The sequence below is a fragment of the Dipodomys spectabilis genome, unplaced genomic scaffold (assembly GCF_019054845.1).
Source record: "Dipodomys spectabilis isolate Male_0828 unplaced genomic scaffold, ASM1905484v1 ptg000273l, whole genome shotgun sequence".
Taxonomy (NCBI): Eukaryota; Metazoa; Chordata; class Mammalia; order Rodentia; family Heteromyidae; genus Dipodomys; species Dipodomys spectabilis.
Genome location: NW_024870950.1, coordinates 4,415,271 through 4,432,859, shown reverse-complemented (window position 1 = coordinate 4,432,859; position 17,589 = coordinate 4,415,271). Strand labels below are relative to the sequence as shown.

The window sequence follows — 17,589 nt, the reverse complement described above, 5'->3', positions numbered from 1 at the left end:
ACTTCCCTTCAAACAGCTCAAGCTCCCCGCCCGCGACGCGGGCCAAGTAACCTCCTATTGGACAGCCGCTCCAGCCAGCGACCAATCATCTCTCTTCTTCTACTGGTCAGCGCTGGATAAAATGGGGTTCTCATTGGTTAGTTGTTCTTAAAGGGCGGGAACACGTGCTAAACAGTCTCATAAAATTGGTAGACTTGTCTGTCTGTCATTCGCGCCCAACCCCCGGAACAGACAAGCGGAAGTTTTTTGTTTTTTTAAATAGTTTAATCGAACTTTGGAGGGAAAAAGGTTTAAAGATTTCGCAGTCCATTTGTGTATGTTGGTTGTGGGACAGGACCTGGATACTGTTCTTGAGCTTTTCCCCCTCAAGGCTGGCTGGCTACCATTTGAGCCAGGCTCCACTTCTGGCTTTTTGTGATGAATTGGAGATTAGAGACAGACTTCCAACTGCGATCTTCATCTTCAGATCTCAGCCTCCTGAGTAGCTAGGATTACAGGCGTGAGCCCCCAGTGCCCAGCTCTGCTCTGGGTCCACTTCAGAATGGAAGTGTTAAAACTATGACTTTTTAGGTTTGGAATTGTGATTCAGTGGTAGAAGACCTGCCTAGCAGGCCTTGAATGCAAATTCCAGTGCCACAAACACTCAAAACCTGTGGTTCTTACTGCCTCTTCCTACTCTTGGTTGGAGTTTACCTTTATCCAAAGGATAGTAACTAATGGAACAATTTTTAAATATTGCCTCTAGAATTCTGGACCCTCGATAGGGAATAACTTGTTCTTATTGGTCTTCTCATGGAGTCGAAGAGCTTGCCAACGCTACCTTAAGCGAAAAAGAATTCCCACTATTTCTTTCACCTGACACCACTCCAATAAGTTGCCTACTATTATAAATACCTCACTTCACTTAACAGCAAAGGGTTTTCAAGCCTCTCATTTTTTATAAGATGAAATCGCGCTTTTTTATTGAAATTTCAGGCAGGTTGCACATTGCTAAAATTTTATTAACTGAGCTTTCATATTCAATGAGATTGGTAGCAGAAGAGAACATAATTGAAATTCATAGATACCCAAACATTGTCTTCAATATTCTTGCACCAAGGCCATCAACATACATATACTTTATCTTTCTGTCCAAAGAAACAGCTAATGGAAGGAGAAAGGAGTTTTTCATTTAGAAACCAAACTGATACATTATGGAGCAGGAGGAAAAAAAAAATTGTATGTGTTTCATTGTTAGACAAGAGGAGCCTGCTTTATGCAGATAATTAAAAAATACAAAGAAGCCAAACAGAAAAATGGGAGGTCTGAGGACTTGGCACAAAAGGTCGAATACCCGCTTAGTAAGTATGAGACCCTGAGTTCAAATACCAGAACTGAAAAACCAAAGAAAATAATATTTTCTAAATTTAAAAAAGGCGAGGGGGAGAAAAATGGTTTGGTGAAATCCTTATCAATGTTGTGTAACATCTTTATTTAAGATGAAATGGCCGTTTACTCACTTTTGGGGATTCTTTTCGTATAACTTCAATAAAGATTGTAAGCAAAGAAAAAAAAGAAATGGCTGTTTATGCTTGAAATTTTTTTTCAGATTCCAATTGATACTTTGTTGGGCTGTGGGGGTGTAGAGAAGGAAGCAGGACCACTGGCTTCTCCCCAATAATCCTCTACTTTGCCTGCCTTAGATCGCTGGGGAGATTTAGTGGAGACTAGACTCAGATTCTCCTTGGCTGAGGGATTTAGTGGCAGCCTCCATGATTCCTGCACACACAGCTATTCAAATGTATCTGGAGCTAGGCAGCCTGTGGCTGACGCCTAGAATTCTAGCTGCTCAAGAGGCTGACATCTGAGGAGAAAGTTCTGAAGTCAGCCTGGGGAAGGAAAGTCCATTAAACATTTACCTCCAATTAGCTATCAAAAAACCTGAAGTAGAGAGCTGTGACTCAAGTGGTGGAGCACCAGCCTTGAGCTAAAAAAGCTAAGGGACAGTGCCCAGACCCTGAGTTCAAGCCCCAGCATGGGTACACACACACACACACACACACACACACACACATCAAAGAAAACAAAAGGAAGAAAGAAAATGCAAGATTGTTTCAAAAAATATCCCAGCAACAGAGACTAGCAGAGAACAGAACATCCCCCCCTCTATCCCTCCCCCTGGCTTCTCTTCATGGGGCGGGGAGGTACCAGAGACCTCCTAGAGAACTAAGCTCAAATTTGCAGACTCAGAATGACAAAGCAAGTCTTCTTTGATTGGTCGGCTTTTTGATGCTTCATTTGCATAATGGCCCAAAAACCTTTGAGACCCAAAGACCATGCAATAGGGGAGAACAGAAACCCACAGCGGTATGCCATTGTCTTGTTCCTTCTGTGAACAAAGTCTTCACATTGATAGTCCATTGTTGTGGCTTTCATTTATTGAATTCCTTAAAAAAATAAAAAATAATGGAAGAAAGCCAGGCATCAGTGGCTCTTGCCTATAATCCTAGGTACTCAGGAGCCTGAGATCTGAGGATCGTGGTTTACTTGTAAATCAGAAGAAGTACCTGTAATGTAATGGAAGTTTACGAAAAATGTGAACAGCATAGGGATGTAGTAAATTCCCTTACTTGGTCACAGAAAATCATAAATTCAATTTTACATATCACTTGCAGCTATTACCAAAAGTGAATTTTGGAGGCGGGGGAGGAGGGGCTGCTGTTCCTAGGGCTTGAATGCAGAGCCTAGGCACTGTCCCTGAACTTTTTTGCTCAAGGATAGCACTCTGCCACTTTGAGCCACACCTCCATTTCTAGTTTTTTGATAGTCACTTGGATAGTCTCTTGGGCTTTCTTGCCTTGGCTGGCTTCAAACCTCGATCCTCAAATCTCAGCCTTCTGAGTGGCTAGGATTACAGGCATGACCACTGACACCTAGCTCTGTGTAAGTCTTTTTGTAGCAGGAAAGTCCTGCCTCCTCACAACTGTCAATAACTCTGCCGAGGGCTGAGAATGTGGCGTAGTTGTAGAGTGCTTGCCCAGCGTGCATGAAGCCCTAAGTTCAACTCCTCATTACAACATAAACAGAAAAAGCCAGAAGTGGGGCTGTGGCTCAAATGGTAGAGTGCTAGCCTTGAGTGAAAAAAAGCTCAGGGACAGTGCCCAGGCACTGAGCTCAAGCCCCAGGTCTGGCAAAAACAAAAAGCAAAGCACAAAAATGGAGTGGAAAGGATATGGGAGAGAGACAGAGAGAGAGAGAGATCCAGTTTATACCTCTCTCAGTGTCTTGTCCAGGACTCCGTGACTCAGTAAAGACAGACAGTTTCTCTAAGATTTCTGTAAATGAATGAATGAATGAATGAATGAATGAATAGAAACACAAGATATGTGTATGCTCCATCATAGAAGCTATCTATTCCCCTCCAGTATGGCTGATACCCAAGCCATTGCACTCATACTTTAGTGATAGGAAATTTTTTTCTTCCTTGATCAATTTGAAACCCTAAATATCTCACAGGAGGACTAAACTCACATCTTAGTGTGAATTTCTAGTGCTAGGATATTCGATTTTAGAATATTAGAGTATTAGATTTTCTAATACCAGTATCCAGCACCCCTGCACACTTGACATCTGGGCTGGATCATTTCAGGTTTGTTTTGTTTGGGTTTCCTGCATTCTTCAAATCAAACTCATGTCCTCCTATGTGCTAGGCAAGTGCTCTGCCACTAAACTATACCCTCAGCCTTGTCCTATGCATTTTAGGAGGTTGAGTGGTACCTCTGGCCTCTACACATGAGTTGTAACAACCAAACATGGCTTCACACATTGTCTCCTGAAGGGCCAAACTATTCCTAATTTCTTTTTTTTGTTTGTTTTTGTTTTGTTTTGTTTGTTTTTTTGGGGGGTCCGGTGTGGGGCCTGAACTCTGGGCCTGGGCGCTGTCCCTCAGCTCTTCAGCTCAAGGCTAGCACTCTACCACTTGAGCCACAGCGCCACTTCCGGCTTTTTTTTTTTTTGTCGGTTGTGGGGCTTGAACTCTGGGCCTGGGCGCTGTCCCTCAGCTCTTCAGCTCAAGGTGAGCGCTCTACCACTTGAGCTACAGCGCCACTTCCGGTTTTCTGGTGGTTTATTGGAGATAGGAGTCTCACGGTCTCTCCTGCCCGGGCTGGCTTTGAACCGCGATCCTCAGATCTCAGCCTCCTGAGTAGCTAGGATTACAGGCGTGAGCCACCAGCGCCTGGCTCGGCTTTTTTCTTTTTGCTTATGTGGTGCTGAGGAATCGAACCCAGGGCCTCAGGCATGCAAGGCAAGCGCTCTACCACTGAGCCACCTTCCCAGCCCCTATTCCTAATTTCTTAGCACTTTGAAAAATGAAATCTTTTGTCAGCCACTGGTAGCTCACACATGTAACCATAGCTACTCAGGAGGTTGAGATCTAAGGATTGAAGTTTGAAGCCAGCCTGGGGAAGGAAAATCTGTGAGCCTCTTATCTCCAATTAACCACCTCAGAAAAGCTGAATGTGGAGTTGTGATTCAATGGTAGAGCACCAGCCTTGAGTAAAAATAGCTAAAGGAGAATGCTAAGACCCTGAGTTCAAACCTCAGTGTACATGCGTGTGCATGTGCACGCACGTGTGTACACACACACACACAGTTGAAATCTTTCACAAATGTGAAATAAACCATACCTTTAACAGAGGGTCTCTGAGAGGGCTCATAGGCCAGGCACATTTCAATGACCTCCTGTAGCTCTGGAGGGCAGTCTTCGTTCACTGGCTCCTGGTACCCTTCCATAGCTGCCAGCTGGTAGATCTCCTCATTATCCTTGCCTGGAATGGAAATGATAAGACGGAAGACGTAAAATATTGTTCCTATATTCTCACACATCTCTCTAGCTACTAATAGCTGGTGTTAGAACTAGGAACTTCAAATATGGAAAAAGCAGGAGTCTCCAATAACTCCATTGGTGGTTACCCTAGACAGTTTCTACATCAGACAATATAGTTCCCAAGACAGATGGAGGAATTTTCTGGTCCTTTAGAAGGGGACCCAACCCCAGCACTGGCAGAGCCAGCCTTTGTATTCTTTACCATCAAAAGGAATCTTCCCAGTGACAATTTCCCAGAGGACGATGCCAAAGCTAAAAGAAAACCAAGAAAATAAACGCCTTAATGAATTCTTTTCCCTGTGTCCCTTTAGCTATTGCCAGAAAACTTAGTAAATGTTCAGATTACCACTCAACTCTGTTCAGTAGAATTAAGATGACCCTTAGAAAAATTTGACTTGGACCTTCCTGTTCTGATCATCTGGGTTAGGATCTGTAAAAGAACACGAACATACCTGTATATTTCGGCTTGTACATCATATCTGTAAAACCCATTTTTCAGTCCTTGGGGTGAGACATATGCTGTAGAATTGACTTTATCTGCTTTCATCTTCCTTTTCTGACTGATGAAAGTCTGAGTTTTACTTAGCTCAAACCCTGCAAGCTGGGCAGAAAAATAAAACAAACAAACAAACAAAAAAACTGAGATCTGGGATGGAGGAGTAGGGGAAAGGGAGTTGGTGTGGTAAATGATTGTTAAGGAGTGACCTCTTCCCTGAGGGATTTATTTCCAGTGATGTCTTCTGATTGTATGCCTATTATATATGTTGATATTATAGTTCAACTTATCATAGTGCACTAACCAAGAGAAGTACAAAGAGAGTTCTGTATGAAATAGGCATGATGGCAGGGAGGGTTACTTGATGTTTTTTTTTTTTTTTGGGTCCGGTCGTGGGGCCTGAACTCTGGGCCTGGGCGCTGTCCCTCAGCTCTTCAGCTCAAGGCTAGCACTCTACCACTTGAGCCACAGCGCCACTTCCGGCTTTTTTCTTTTTGCTTATGTGGTGCTGAGGAATCGAACCCAGGGCCTCGAGCATGCAAGGCAAGCGCTCTACCACTGAGCCAACTTCCCAGCCCGGGTTACTTGATGTAATGGTTAATGGTTACAACTTTTTTTTTGTCAGTCATAGGGCTTGAACTCATGCCTGGGCACTTTTTTACTCAAGGGTAGTGCTCTACCACATTGAGCTACAGCGCCACTACCAGTTTTCTGATGGTTAATTGGAGATAAGAATCTCACAGACTTTTCTGCCCAGGCTGGCTTCAAACTGCAAATCTCAGATCTCAGCCTTCTGAGTAGCTAGAATTGCAGGCATGAGCCACCAGCACCTAATGAGCGACACTGAGTATCTTAAGGCTGGAAGAAAGAAAACCATTTATGGATAAAGAATACAACATTCTTTATGAATCTGGTAATTTTTGACAATGAATCCATAAAACTCTGGCTTCTGCTGAGTAAACAAAACAAGTGATGGTAGATTTTTCAGTTCACTTTTTAGCTGTTGCCCTGAAAGCTTGATAAATGTAGATTAACAGCTATAATCCTTAGCAACATTATTGATAATTTAAAAAAAATGGCTGAGTAGCAAAATGGTGGGTGGCAGTCAGCGGGTCAGTAGATCATGCATAGCTTGTAGGTATGCTGTTCTGTGTATTAGCTCTTCTAAATGGGAACTGACGTCTCTTTCAGGATTATTAGAAGGTTGGTCTGTAGAGTTGTTCTAAGAAGTATTGATAGGAAGCAAAGTAGGAGGATTGTAGTTTGTCAGCCTAGAAAAAGTCAGTGTGAAGCTCTACCTGAAAAACTAAAAATCAAAAAGAAAAGTGTCGGGCAGGCACTGGTGGCTCATGCCTGTAATACTATATATTCAGGAGGCTGAAATCTGAGGATCACAGTTCAAAGCCAGCCTGGGCAGGAAACTCCATGAGACTCTTATATCCAATAAACTACTCAAAAAAGCTGCAAGTGGCACTGAGGCTAAGTTGGTAGAGAGCAAAAGAAGCTCAGGGACAGTGCCCAGGCCCAGAATTCAAGCCTCAGGACCAGCAAAATAAAGTGCTGGAGGTATGGCTCAAGTGGTAGAGTACTTGTCTAGCAAGTGTGAAGCCCTGAGTTAAATGTGGGAGGGAGATATTGACTTGTGTGAGCCCTGGGACTTCTAAGCCTGAATAGCTTCTTCATATTTAGCCTCTTTCTGTAGAAACCCAGGGGAGAACAAAGATAATATTTGTTGGACAGCTATGGGGCCTTCCAATGGAGAGAAGAGATTGACATTGTTGAGGAGGTGTATTTCTTATAGAAGATGCATCTAAGGAATTCTGAATGCCAAATGTGGCCATGACAGATATGTAAATCTGAATACCTAGGTGAACCTAAGAAGATGCTATTGTGGATGCCATACTGACTTAAAAGTGCTGTACAGGGGCTGGGAATGTGGCTTAGTGGTAGAGTGCTTGCCTAGCAGGCATGAAGCCCTGGGTTCAATTCTTCTGTACCATATACACAGAAAAAGCTGGAAGTGGCACTGTGGCTCAAGTGGTAGGGTGCTAGCCTTGAGCAAAAGCAGTTCAGGGACAGTGCCCAGTCCCTGAATTCAAGCTCCAGGATTGGCCAAAAAAAAAAAAAAAAAAAAGTGGTGTACAGGCATCAGAGCAGGAGGGAAGACTGGGGTCTGCCCTGTGGTGGTCACACAGAAAGCAATTCAAGCAGAGAAGACTGAAGCTCTGATCTAAAATGGGGAGAAACAATCAGCACAACTTTCTGAGCTGCTTATGACCCTCTTTGTTACCAAACACACATGTTTTGACCCACCCCAAGAGTCTTTAAAGGATATGCTCACCTTCACTTGGTAGTTTCCAGTTACCAGGAAATTGGAACTGTTGATGTTTCTATGGAGTTGAAGTGGTTCTGAATAGTGCAACCTGACATGACCAAAGGGAAGAGGGCATTAATGACTTTTGCACACAATCATTACTGGCTAGAGCATGCCTGGCTAATGGTAGCTATCCATGGAGAGCCCAGAAACTTAGATAAAGAGGTGGGATTTGACAGTGTGCTGAATCTAGTAGAGCTGAGATGTGTCAGATAGGTCAGGGTGACAATCCTTGAGAAGTATGTGTACTAGGGGTCACTTTAGGTAGAAAATATTTAAGAATACTATATATATATATATATATATATATTTTTTTTTTTTTTTTTTTTTTTTTTTTTTGTCGGTCATGGGGCCTGAACTCTGGGCCTGGGCGCTGTCCCTCAGCTCTTCAGCTCAAGGCTAGCGCTCTACCACTTGAGCCACAGCGCCACTTCCGGCTTTTTTTTTCTTTTTGCTTAAGTGGTGCTGGGGAATCGAACCCCGGGCCTCAGGCATATAAGGCAAGCGCTCTACCACTGAGCCACCTTCCCAGCCCAAGGCCATCTACTTTAGAAGTGGGGATTAGGAGGATCTTGGTTCAAGGCCAGCCTAGGTAAAAAAGTCTACATTGCAACAAATGGTTGTGTGTGGTGATATATGCTGTCAGCCCAACTACGTGGGGAACATAAGAGGAGGATTACAGTCCAGTATAGCTTGGAGAAAAGTGGGAGATTTTATTCCCCCAAATAACTAAGAAGCAAAGAAAAAAAAGGGGGTGGGGCTAGCAGGGTGCCAGTGGCTCATGCCTATAATCCTCGCTACTCAGGAGGCTGAGATCTGAGGATTGTGGTTCAAAGCCAGACCAGACAGGAAAGTCTATGAGACTTTTTCCTCCAACTAACTCTTTTTTTTTTTTTTTGTCGGTCGTGGGGCTTGAACTCTGGGCCTGGGCGCTGTCCCTCAGCTCTTCAGCTCAAGGCGAGCGCTCTACCACTTGAGCTACAGCGCCACTTCCGGTTTTCTGGTGGTTTATTGGAGATAGGAGTCTCACGGTCTCTCCTGCCCGGGCTGGCTTTGAACCGCGATCCTCAGATTTCAGCCTCCTGAGTAGCTAGGATTACAGGCGTGAGCCACCAGCACCCGGCTCCAACTAACTCTTTTTCAGTGTGTACCAGTTCTGGGGCTTGACTCAGGGCTTAGGCAGTCCCTGAGCTTCTTTTGCTCAAGGCTAATACTCTTATCACTTGATACCACTTGAGCCACAGCGCCACTTGTGGCTTTTTCCTTTGTATGTGGTACTGAGGAATGGAACCCAGGGCTTCATGCATGCTAGGCAAGCGCTCTACCACTAAGCCACATTCCCAGCCCCTCCAACCTAACTCTTCAGTTAACCACAAATAAGCTGGAAGTGGCTAACCTTGAGCAAAAAAAGTTCTGGAACAGTGTCCAAGTCCTGAGTTCAAACCCCAGGACTAGCATACACACACACACACACACACACACACACACACACACACACACACACACACACACACACGCTAAAGAAAAACATTTTGGTGCTGGTGGTTCATGCCTGTAATCCTAGCTACTTAGAAGGCTGAGATTTGAGGATTGTGGTTCAAAGCCAGCCCTGGCAGGAAAGTCCACGAGACTGTCATCTCTAATAAACTACTCAGAAAAGGCTAGAAGTGGTGCTGTGGCTCCAAGTGGTAGAACACTAGCATTGAGCACAAAGATGCTCAGGGAGAGTGCCCAGGCCCTGAGTTCAAGCCCCTGGACCAGCAAACCCCCCTCCCCCATTTATTGTTCACATAAGACTTGGTTTATCTGAAAGTCAGTTATATCTCACGTAATATTTAGTATATATTTATATGAAATGTTTAATTATTCATAAAAATATTCTGCACTTCAATTTGAACCAGATATTGTGTATTGTTATCTGCTAAATCAGGCAGTTCTAGTAGTCAGGCCTATCTACAAGAGAAACCTGACACTGATTCAAGAGGGTTGATGCTTACTAGATTACACTTGCTATCTAAGGTGTTATAAACAGAGTGAACACAGCAACAATAGATGGAACAGAGACTATCTGGGGGTTCCAGCCTATTCTCCTATGAATCTTTGTTGGTGCCATTTTACCCCATGTGGTACCTGTATAAACCTCTGGCTGCCTCCAGGATTAGGTGGATTCGCATACCCAATGAAAGATCCTTTTTGTCCTCCAACAGTTCCCGTAGGGTACCGAGCTCACAGTACTCCATGACGATAGAAAATCGAGGCAGATTGTCTGGTGGAGAGGAACCAGATGCTGTGAGGAACTAGTCCCACCCAGAGCTCCTCCTACCTGCAGGTCACCTCTCCCTTTCTGCAGAGGTACCTCAGCTCTGCTGTGAACCTCATTTCTCCCACAACTCTACACTTCTGCCTCACAGTTTACTCCATGCTATACTGAATGGATCAAATGCTCCTAGAATTCTCATTCTCTTCATGGCTCTTGAAATGTTGTCATTTTTACATTGAGGAATCATTTGAGAAATATCTTCTACAGCTGGGTGCTGGTGGTTATACCCTTAGTTACTCAAGAGGCTGAGATCTGAAGATTAAGGTTTGAAGCCAGCCCAGGTAGAGTCTGTGTGACTCTTATATCCAATTAACCACCCAAGAAACATATTCATGAAGAGCTTGACCAATCCTTGAAGTCTCCTTACCTGATTTATCAATGCAAATACCAAATATACGAAGGATGTTGGGAGAATCAAATTTCTTCATGGCTCTGATTTCATTATTAAAAGGATGTCTCACTACCCTGGAGGGTAACAGGGGAAAGTAGTATTTTAGAACTAGAAATTCCCTTAAAGAGCATGTAAAGCCTGATGGCTCATGCCTGTAATCCTAGCTACTCAGGAGGCTGAGAGCTGAGGATCGAGGTTCAAAGCCAGTTCCAGACTCTTATCTCCAATAAACCACCAGAAAACCAGAAGTGGCACTGTGGCTCAAGTGGTGAAACGCTTGCCTTGAGCTGAAGAGCTGAGGGACAGCGCTCAGGCCAGAGTTCAAGCCCCACAACCGACACACACACAAAAAAGAACATGTAGTAAGTACAGTGTGTGTGTGCGGGGAGGGGGGAGGGAGGGGCGGGGGGGGGGGGGAGTTCGGATGTGTGTGTATGTGGGTGTTGGGGGATAATGAGATAGCATCAGCATCTCCCAGGGAGGTTGTTCAGTTGCTCATAATGACAGCATGTATAACCCCTCAGATGAACTTAGGTTCCCTGAAGAGATGAATGGAGTTTGGTAATCTCTTTTTGGCATTTCAAATAGCCTGACAAAGATTGCATTTTGTTGTTGTTGCTGTTCAGTTGTGGGGCTTGAGCTGAGGGCCTGGGTGCAGTACTATCCCTGAGTTCTTTTTGCTAAAGGCTACCACTCTACCATTTTGTTTTTGTTTTTGGGTCCGGTCGTGGGGCCTGAACTCTGGGCCTGGGCACTCTCAGCTCTTCAGCTCAAGGCTAGTGCTCTACCACTTGAGCCACAGCACTATTTCTGGCTTTTTTTCTTTTTGCTTATGTGGTTCTGAGGAATCGAACCCAGGGCCTCAGGCATGCAAGGCAAGCGCTCTACCACTGAGCCACCTTCCCAGCCCGAGATAAAGTCTTAATGCATATGACAGAACAACTTACTCAATGCTTCTGGCCTTGGCTTTGTTGAATACTTTTATGGCCACTGTAGATTTGAAATACTCTCCTGTGTAAACAGTACTGTGTTCGCTTTCCTTTATTCGGGTCCACGGGGATCCTGAAAGGTCTTCCATCTTAATCTCTTTGATTTGCACCTGCTGTCCAGGTTGCTCTTGGTTGATTTGCTCCTGCTGCCTGAATTTCTCTTGGTCTGACTTCATTTCTTGGATAGGAGGAGACAAAAGGCCAATCACCAAAGAAAGTGCCTAGGGGCAAGTGGTTTCTGGGATGTGAATGGGAGTTTTACACCAGGTTGGGAATTGGCTCTGGCTGGATACAAAATTCAGGGGAGCGATTCTCTGCTTTTGAGTGACCCACAGAGACGCAGGTGGAAGTTTGGCAGAGAGTTTCACGAACTTCCTTTTTTTTTTTTTTTTGCCAGTTGTGGGGCCTGAACTCTGGGTCTGGACGCTGTCCCTCAGCAATTCAGCTCAAGGCTAGCGCTCTATCACTTAAGCCACAGCACCACTTTTGGCTTCTTCTACTTGTGTAGTGCTGAGGAATTGAACCCAGGGCCTCATGAATGCAAGGCAAGCACTCTACCACTGAGCCACCTTCCCAGCCCCTCATGAACTTCTTTGATTCCTCTTCCAATTTTGCCTCTTTCCAGCCTTCACTTGTGTTTTGCTCATCCTAGAGTTCTCCCTCCTTGTATTTCTTTCCACACATCCTTCCTTGCAGGGGGGCAACTAGCACCCTGTCTAGCCATTTCAGACTAGTTCAAGTATATAGTACCTATACCTCTACTTATTATGTGTTCATTGTATTGCTCCCTGCCACCCCTTTTCTACCCTTAAGCCATTTGCTTCGTGAAGACACTGTTCTTCTTTACATCTTAGATCCCTCTGTGCACAGCCTATGGCATAGAAGCAGATTCTCAGTTTTCTTGAATGAATGATCTAGGACTCTAAATTTTTCTGTGCCAGTCCTGGGACTTGAACTTAGGGCCTGGGCATTGTCCTTGAGTTTCTTTTGCTCAAAACTTGGTGCTCTATCATTTGAGCCACAGCTCTTCTTCTGACTTTTTTGGTGCTTAATTGGAGATAAGAGTCTCATAGACTTTTCTGCCTGGGCTGGTTTGCAACCTCAACCCTCAGATCTCAGTAGCTATGATTACAGGTGTGAGCCACTGGAGCCCAACTAGCACTTTATAAATTTGAGTTTAATTTCGCCTTGACATTCAGCAAGTGAGTTAAAGCGTTGATGATGCTATAGCTTGGATCTGGAGTGTCCTCTAATGGCTTATATATTCAAAGTCTACAAGGTGTGGCTTTTGGAAAGTAGAAGCATTAAGAAGAGGAGCCTAGATTATTGAAGGCATGCCCCCAGAGGGGATTCTCTCTCTCTCTCTCTCTCTCTCCCTTTATTTTGCCAATCCTGGGGCTTGAACTCAGAGCCTAGACACTGTCTCTGAACTTCTTTTGCTCAAGGCTAGTGCTCTGCCACTTGAGCCACAGTGCCACTTCCAGTTTTATCTGTTATGTGGTAGCAAGGAATCAAACCCAGGGCTTCATGCATGCTATGTAAACACTACCACTAAAGCCACATTCCCAGCTGTGTCTCTTTTCTTATTGCCTCTCTTCCTGTCTATGAGGAAAGTGGTCTTTCTCCACCATAAGCTCATCTTATAAGCCAAAATAAACCTTCTTTCCTTGGGTATTGTTACTGTAAACAGAAAGCTGACTGATACAGATGCTTTAAATGTAAAGGAAGAATTTAGCATTTTGACATCAGGAAATACCTTGCTGGTCAAGAGTACTCTTCCCAATACTACTCCATGGACAAGAATGGGTTATATGAACACATCTGAAAATCTGTAAGCTGCTTTCAGCCAGCTAGCACAGAAACTGATCAGGGCAAGGGTAGGGAAAGCTAGAGTTCCTTGAAAACAGATGATTTCAAAAAGGAGAAGCTGATTACAAAAGGAGGCATGACAACTTACGCTTCAAGGTATTCTGAATTTCTTTCAGGGTAGCTTCTAGATTTTTATTTTCTGCAGGCAAAAGGGCAATGATTATTCAGAAGTGCTAACTAGAACCACATGCTAACCATAATCAAAATGTTCGTTACATCATCAAGATACCATTTTTTGTTGTTATTGTTGTTGTTGGTTGTGGGGCCTGAACTCTGGGCCTGGGCACTGTCCCTCAGCTCTTCAGTTCAAGACTAGTGCTCTACCACTTGAGCCACAGAGCTGCTTCCGGCTTTTTCTGCTTATGTGGTGCTGAGGAATAGAACCCAGGGCCTCATGCATGCAAGGCAAGCGCTCTTCCACTGAGCCACCTTCCCAGCCCCAACATACCAATTTTTATCTATCATAGACATTGTGAAAAGAAATAACTATAAAATAACTATAATAACTAAATAACAATATTTAGCTATCTGTAGCAAACTACACAGGAAACGCCTGAATTGAAAACCTGGCTTTAGGTTGCTTTGGCTAAGAAAGAAAGTGGAAAATCAGTCACTTCCCAGTGGTAGCAGTACTTTGACGCTACACCAAGTTCCAACATGGCTGTGGCTGCTTTGGGAATGGGAAATCTAGGTCAGCATGGAAGTACCATACTGCTGAAAGCATCCCTAGGGGAAAGTCCGTTTGGAGGGTCTCATGGACTTTGCCTGAATAAACTTGTTTCTGGAAAACATTATACTGATGATACTGTTTTAACTAGCAGCATAATAAAACCACTCCTAAGTTATATAATACTTCACTGTGACCCATATTCCCAGTTTCCCAGAACTGGATAATTATTTTCTTTTCCTTCCTTCCTTGCTTTCTTTCTTTTTCTTTTCTTTTCTTCTTCTTCTTTTTTTTTTTTTTTTGGTCTAAGACCAGGACTCAAACTTGATGCCTGATTCTTTTGCTAATTGGCTAGCACTCTATGAATTGAGCCATATTCCTAACCCAGAACTGGAAATTATAAGGACACAGGATCTTCAGTACTAAAATTAAGAAAGTCTCGAATGGAAAAAATTGGAGAAACAATCTCATCCATTATTGATAGAAAAGATAGTTGGGCAACCTTTATTTAACTAACTATACCAAAATTTAAAATGCCTTCTTCTTTGATCCTGCAATTAGAGCTTGTAAGTCCATTGAATAAAATAGATCCTACAGTTACCTGAAATGCAATCAAATATTCTGTGAGATAAATATGCTTACTGGTGGTTAGCAGATGTTAAGACTTTTTTGTGTCAGTCCTAGGGCTTGAACCCAGGGGCTGGGCACTGTCTCTGAGCTTCTTTTGCTCAAGGTTAGCACACTACCACTTGAGCCACAGCTCCACTTCCAGCTTTTTCTGTTTATGTGGTACTGAGGAATCGAACCCAGGGCTTCATGCATGCTAGGCAAGCACTCTACCACTAAACCATATTCCCAGCCCAGATGTTAGGATTTCTTTCTTTCTTTTTTTTGGTTGGTCGTGGGGCCTGAACTCCGGGCCTGGGCACTGTCCCTCAGCTCTTTAGCTCAAGGCTAGCGCTCTACCACTTCAGCCACAGTGCCACTTCCAGCTTTTTCTGCTTATGTGGTGCTGAGGAATTGAACCCAGGGCCTCATGCATGCAAGGCAAGTACTCTGCCACTGAGCCACCTTCCCAGACCAGATGTTAGGATTTCTGAACCACAAATATCCTGTTCAAACTTCATCCTTCCTGCTCCAAAGGTAGAGTAAACCGAAGTGAGATTAAGATGCTCCCAATTGCATCCTCTCCCGAGCTTGGAAAACCCTCAAGTTACCTAATTCTCTGAGCCTTTGGTGGGATTGCTTATCCTCCAGTACATCACGCTGATCTTCCTTTTCCCAGGAGCGGAGAAAATGCTGATCAATCTGAAGTGTCATGGAGAACACCTCCCAGACATTTCTCAACTTCTCATTCACTTCCTGGAACAGTATCTTATCCTTGTCCGCACTTAGAAACCTGTAGAAGTTGGTTTTCTTGTTGAAATGTTCTATCCGCTGCTTAGCTTCCAGCAGTGCCAGTTCAAAATCATCCAGGACTTTGATGATGTGTTCAGACATGTTCCTTTCTCCTTGGTCCTGAAGCCTCTGCAAAGCCCATATCAGGCCCTTCACACGCTCTCCTAGACGCTCACTCTGTTTCTTGCAGTACTTCATCTTTTCACACTGTTTGTAGACGCCTTGGCCCAAGGCAATGATCGGCCCCAGTTTATCCATAACTGAAAGAAAAAGATGGAATAGGTTAAAGTCCCAGAATCTCCTGCACATTTATTACAGTGCTAAAAAGAAAGTCTCTGGCATTTTCGTGTAAGGTAGAGATGACGTCATGCCCACCACATCTGTTCTGCCCACCACTTCTGTTCCAGCATCGCAGAGCTCAAGCTGGAAGTGTTGGTCTAGCGACCACTGCATTTTAATTTCTAGGAACTTACATGGTAGAAAAGTCTGTATGTGAGCTGACTGTGGCTTAGTGGAACAGTGCTTGCCTAGCATGCATGAGGCCCTGGGTTTGATTCCTCAGTACCACATAAACAGAAAAAGCTGGAAGTGGTGCTCTGACTCAAGAGGTAGAGTGCTAGAGCGTTGAGCAAAAGATGCTCGGGCTGGGAAGGTGGCTCAGTGGTAGAGTGCTTGCCTTGCATGCATGAGGCTGTAGGTTCAATTCCTCAGCACCACATAAGCAGAAAAAGCTGGAAGTGGCATGTGGCTGAAGTGGTAGAGAGCTAGCCTTGAGTTGAAGAGGTGAGGGACAGTGCTCAGGCCCTGAGTTCAAGCCCCAAGACTGGCAAAAAAATAAAAATAAAAATAAAAGAAAGAAAAGAAAAGAAAGGAGCTAGATGTTTGTAGAGGAATGTAAGCGTAAAATGAAATAACCCTAAGAATATATCCAGATGTTACTTGTAGTGAAACAATGAGGAAATGCTAATTTTCAAAGTGAAAGAGTTGGGTGTGGCTCAAATGTTAAAGAGAGCCTTGCCTGGCAAGTCCTAGGCTTGGCATTTAAACTGTCCCTTAACCCCCTCCCCAAAGCGGGAACAAATCTTAAAAAAATGAACCTACTTTGGCTACTCAGGAGGCTGAGATTTGAAGCTTGCACTTCAAGGCTAGCCCAGTCAGAACAGTCCATGAGACTCTTATCTCCAATTAACCAGCAGAAACCCGGAAGTGGTGCTGCGGCTCAAGTGGTACAGGGCTAGTCTTGAGCTGAAGAGCTCAGGGAACAGCACCCAGGCCCAGAGTTCAAGCCCCACCACCAACCAAAAAAACACAAACAAACCAATAACAACAACAATAACCAAAATTGAAGCTACTCTTCAGCATCTCCATCCAAGTAATATAATACAATAAGAAACTATGAGTCCACCAGGCATCCTCATTGAATCTTCGGCTTCCCTCCACTCTCCACTCACATCCAGGGCCAGAAATGGGCTCCAGACAATGAGAAGCACTGTCATCCCTTGAGACCCGAAATCAGGGCTGGTGGGAGTGCTCTCCAGTCCAGGGCAGCTCAGACAGGTCTGAGCCAGGTCAGGTCCCCAGCCTCCGCCCCTCTGCCATCTTCACCCCTGATTCTGCCCTGCCTTGGCACAGGTAGGTAGCTCCCTCCTCCATCCCCTGAGCGGAAACCACAGTCGCCCTGAGTTCCTGGAATTGGGGGGCCTCCACCAGGCTTTCCCTTCTCTGCTCGGCCCCGATCCCCCCTCCCAATCCGTGTACCCCAGGTTCCCCCGAGCGCTCACTCCGGGGATTAGTGGCGGTGGTCCCGTGTCCCGGCGCCCCTTCCTCGGATACTTGGCGTGCGCGCTGCGCGCTGCGGGACCCGCGGGTTCCGTTTCCTCTAAAGCGAAACCGTGGTCACCCCAGCTGCATCCAGCCCAGCCCTGGTCCCGGCCAGCCTGCTGGGCGGCCCCGGAAGCCAGCACCGAAGAAGAAGGCCAGGGAAGGTGTGGCATGCCTCTTCGGGGCTCCCAGCTGCCAACTGCCTAGAACTGAGGCCCTGGGGCCCTGCCCTTTCCAGGTAACTCCCGGTAACGCAGAGCCAGCGCCCTTCCGTCCTCCTGTCCCTTCCCAACAGATTCCCTGGGGAGCAGCCTGGCCAACGTCGGGGACCGGGAGAGGATGACTCCAGGGAACTGGTACCACCAGGATATACTATATAAACAGGCTGGAAGTTGAG

At 45.0% G+C, this 17,589-nt stretch overlaps 1 protein-coding gene across 4 annotated transcripts; it reads right to left on the bottom strand.

Annotated features, from left to right (window-relative positions):
• Nucleotides 1-986: 986 nt before the first annotated feature.
• On the bottom strand, nucleotides 987-17,285 carry Mlkl (mixed lineage kinase domain like pseudokinase). 4 transcript variants are annotated; one of them, XM_042700957.1, is made up of 12 exons: nucleotides 17,153-17,285; nucleotides 15,191-15,631; nucleotides 13,395-13,445; nucleotides 11,396-11,615; nucleotides 10,425-10,522; nucleotides 9,868-10,003; nucleotides 7,705-7,786; nucleotides 5,320-5,468; nucleotides 5,070-5,119; nucleotides 4,668-4,808; nucleotides 3,252-3,314; nucleotides 987-1,143 (listed from the first exon to the last, which is right to left on the bottom strand). In XM_042700957.1, the coding sequence occupies exons 2-12, from the start codon at nucleotides 15,627-15,629 to the stop codon at nucleotides 1,058-1,060; spliced, it is 1,515 nt and encodes a 504-aa protein (XP_042556891.1). In that variant the 5' UTR covers nucleotides 15,630-15,631; nucleotides 17,153-17,285; the 3' UTR covers nucleotides 987-1,057. The 4 variants fall into 4 exon arrangements, with proteins under 4 accessions (XP_042556891.1, XP_042556893.1, XP_042556892.1 ...); XM_042700958.1 differs by lacking the exon at nucleotides 987-1,143 and adding an exon at nucleotides 2,032-2,546; XM_042700961.1 differs by lacking the exon at nucleotides 987-1,143 and adding an exon at nucleotides 2,032-2,426.
• Nucleotides 17,286-17,589: the final 304 nt, after the last annotated feature.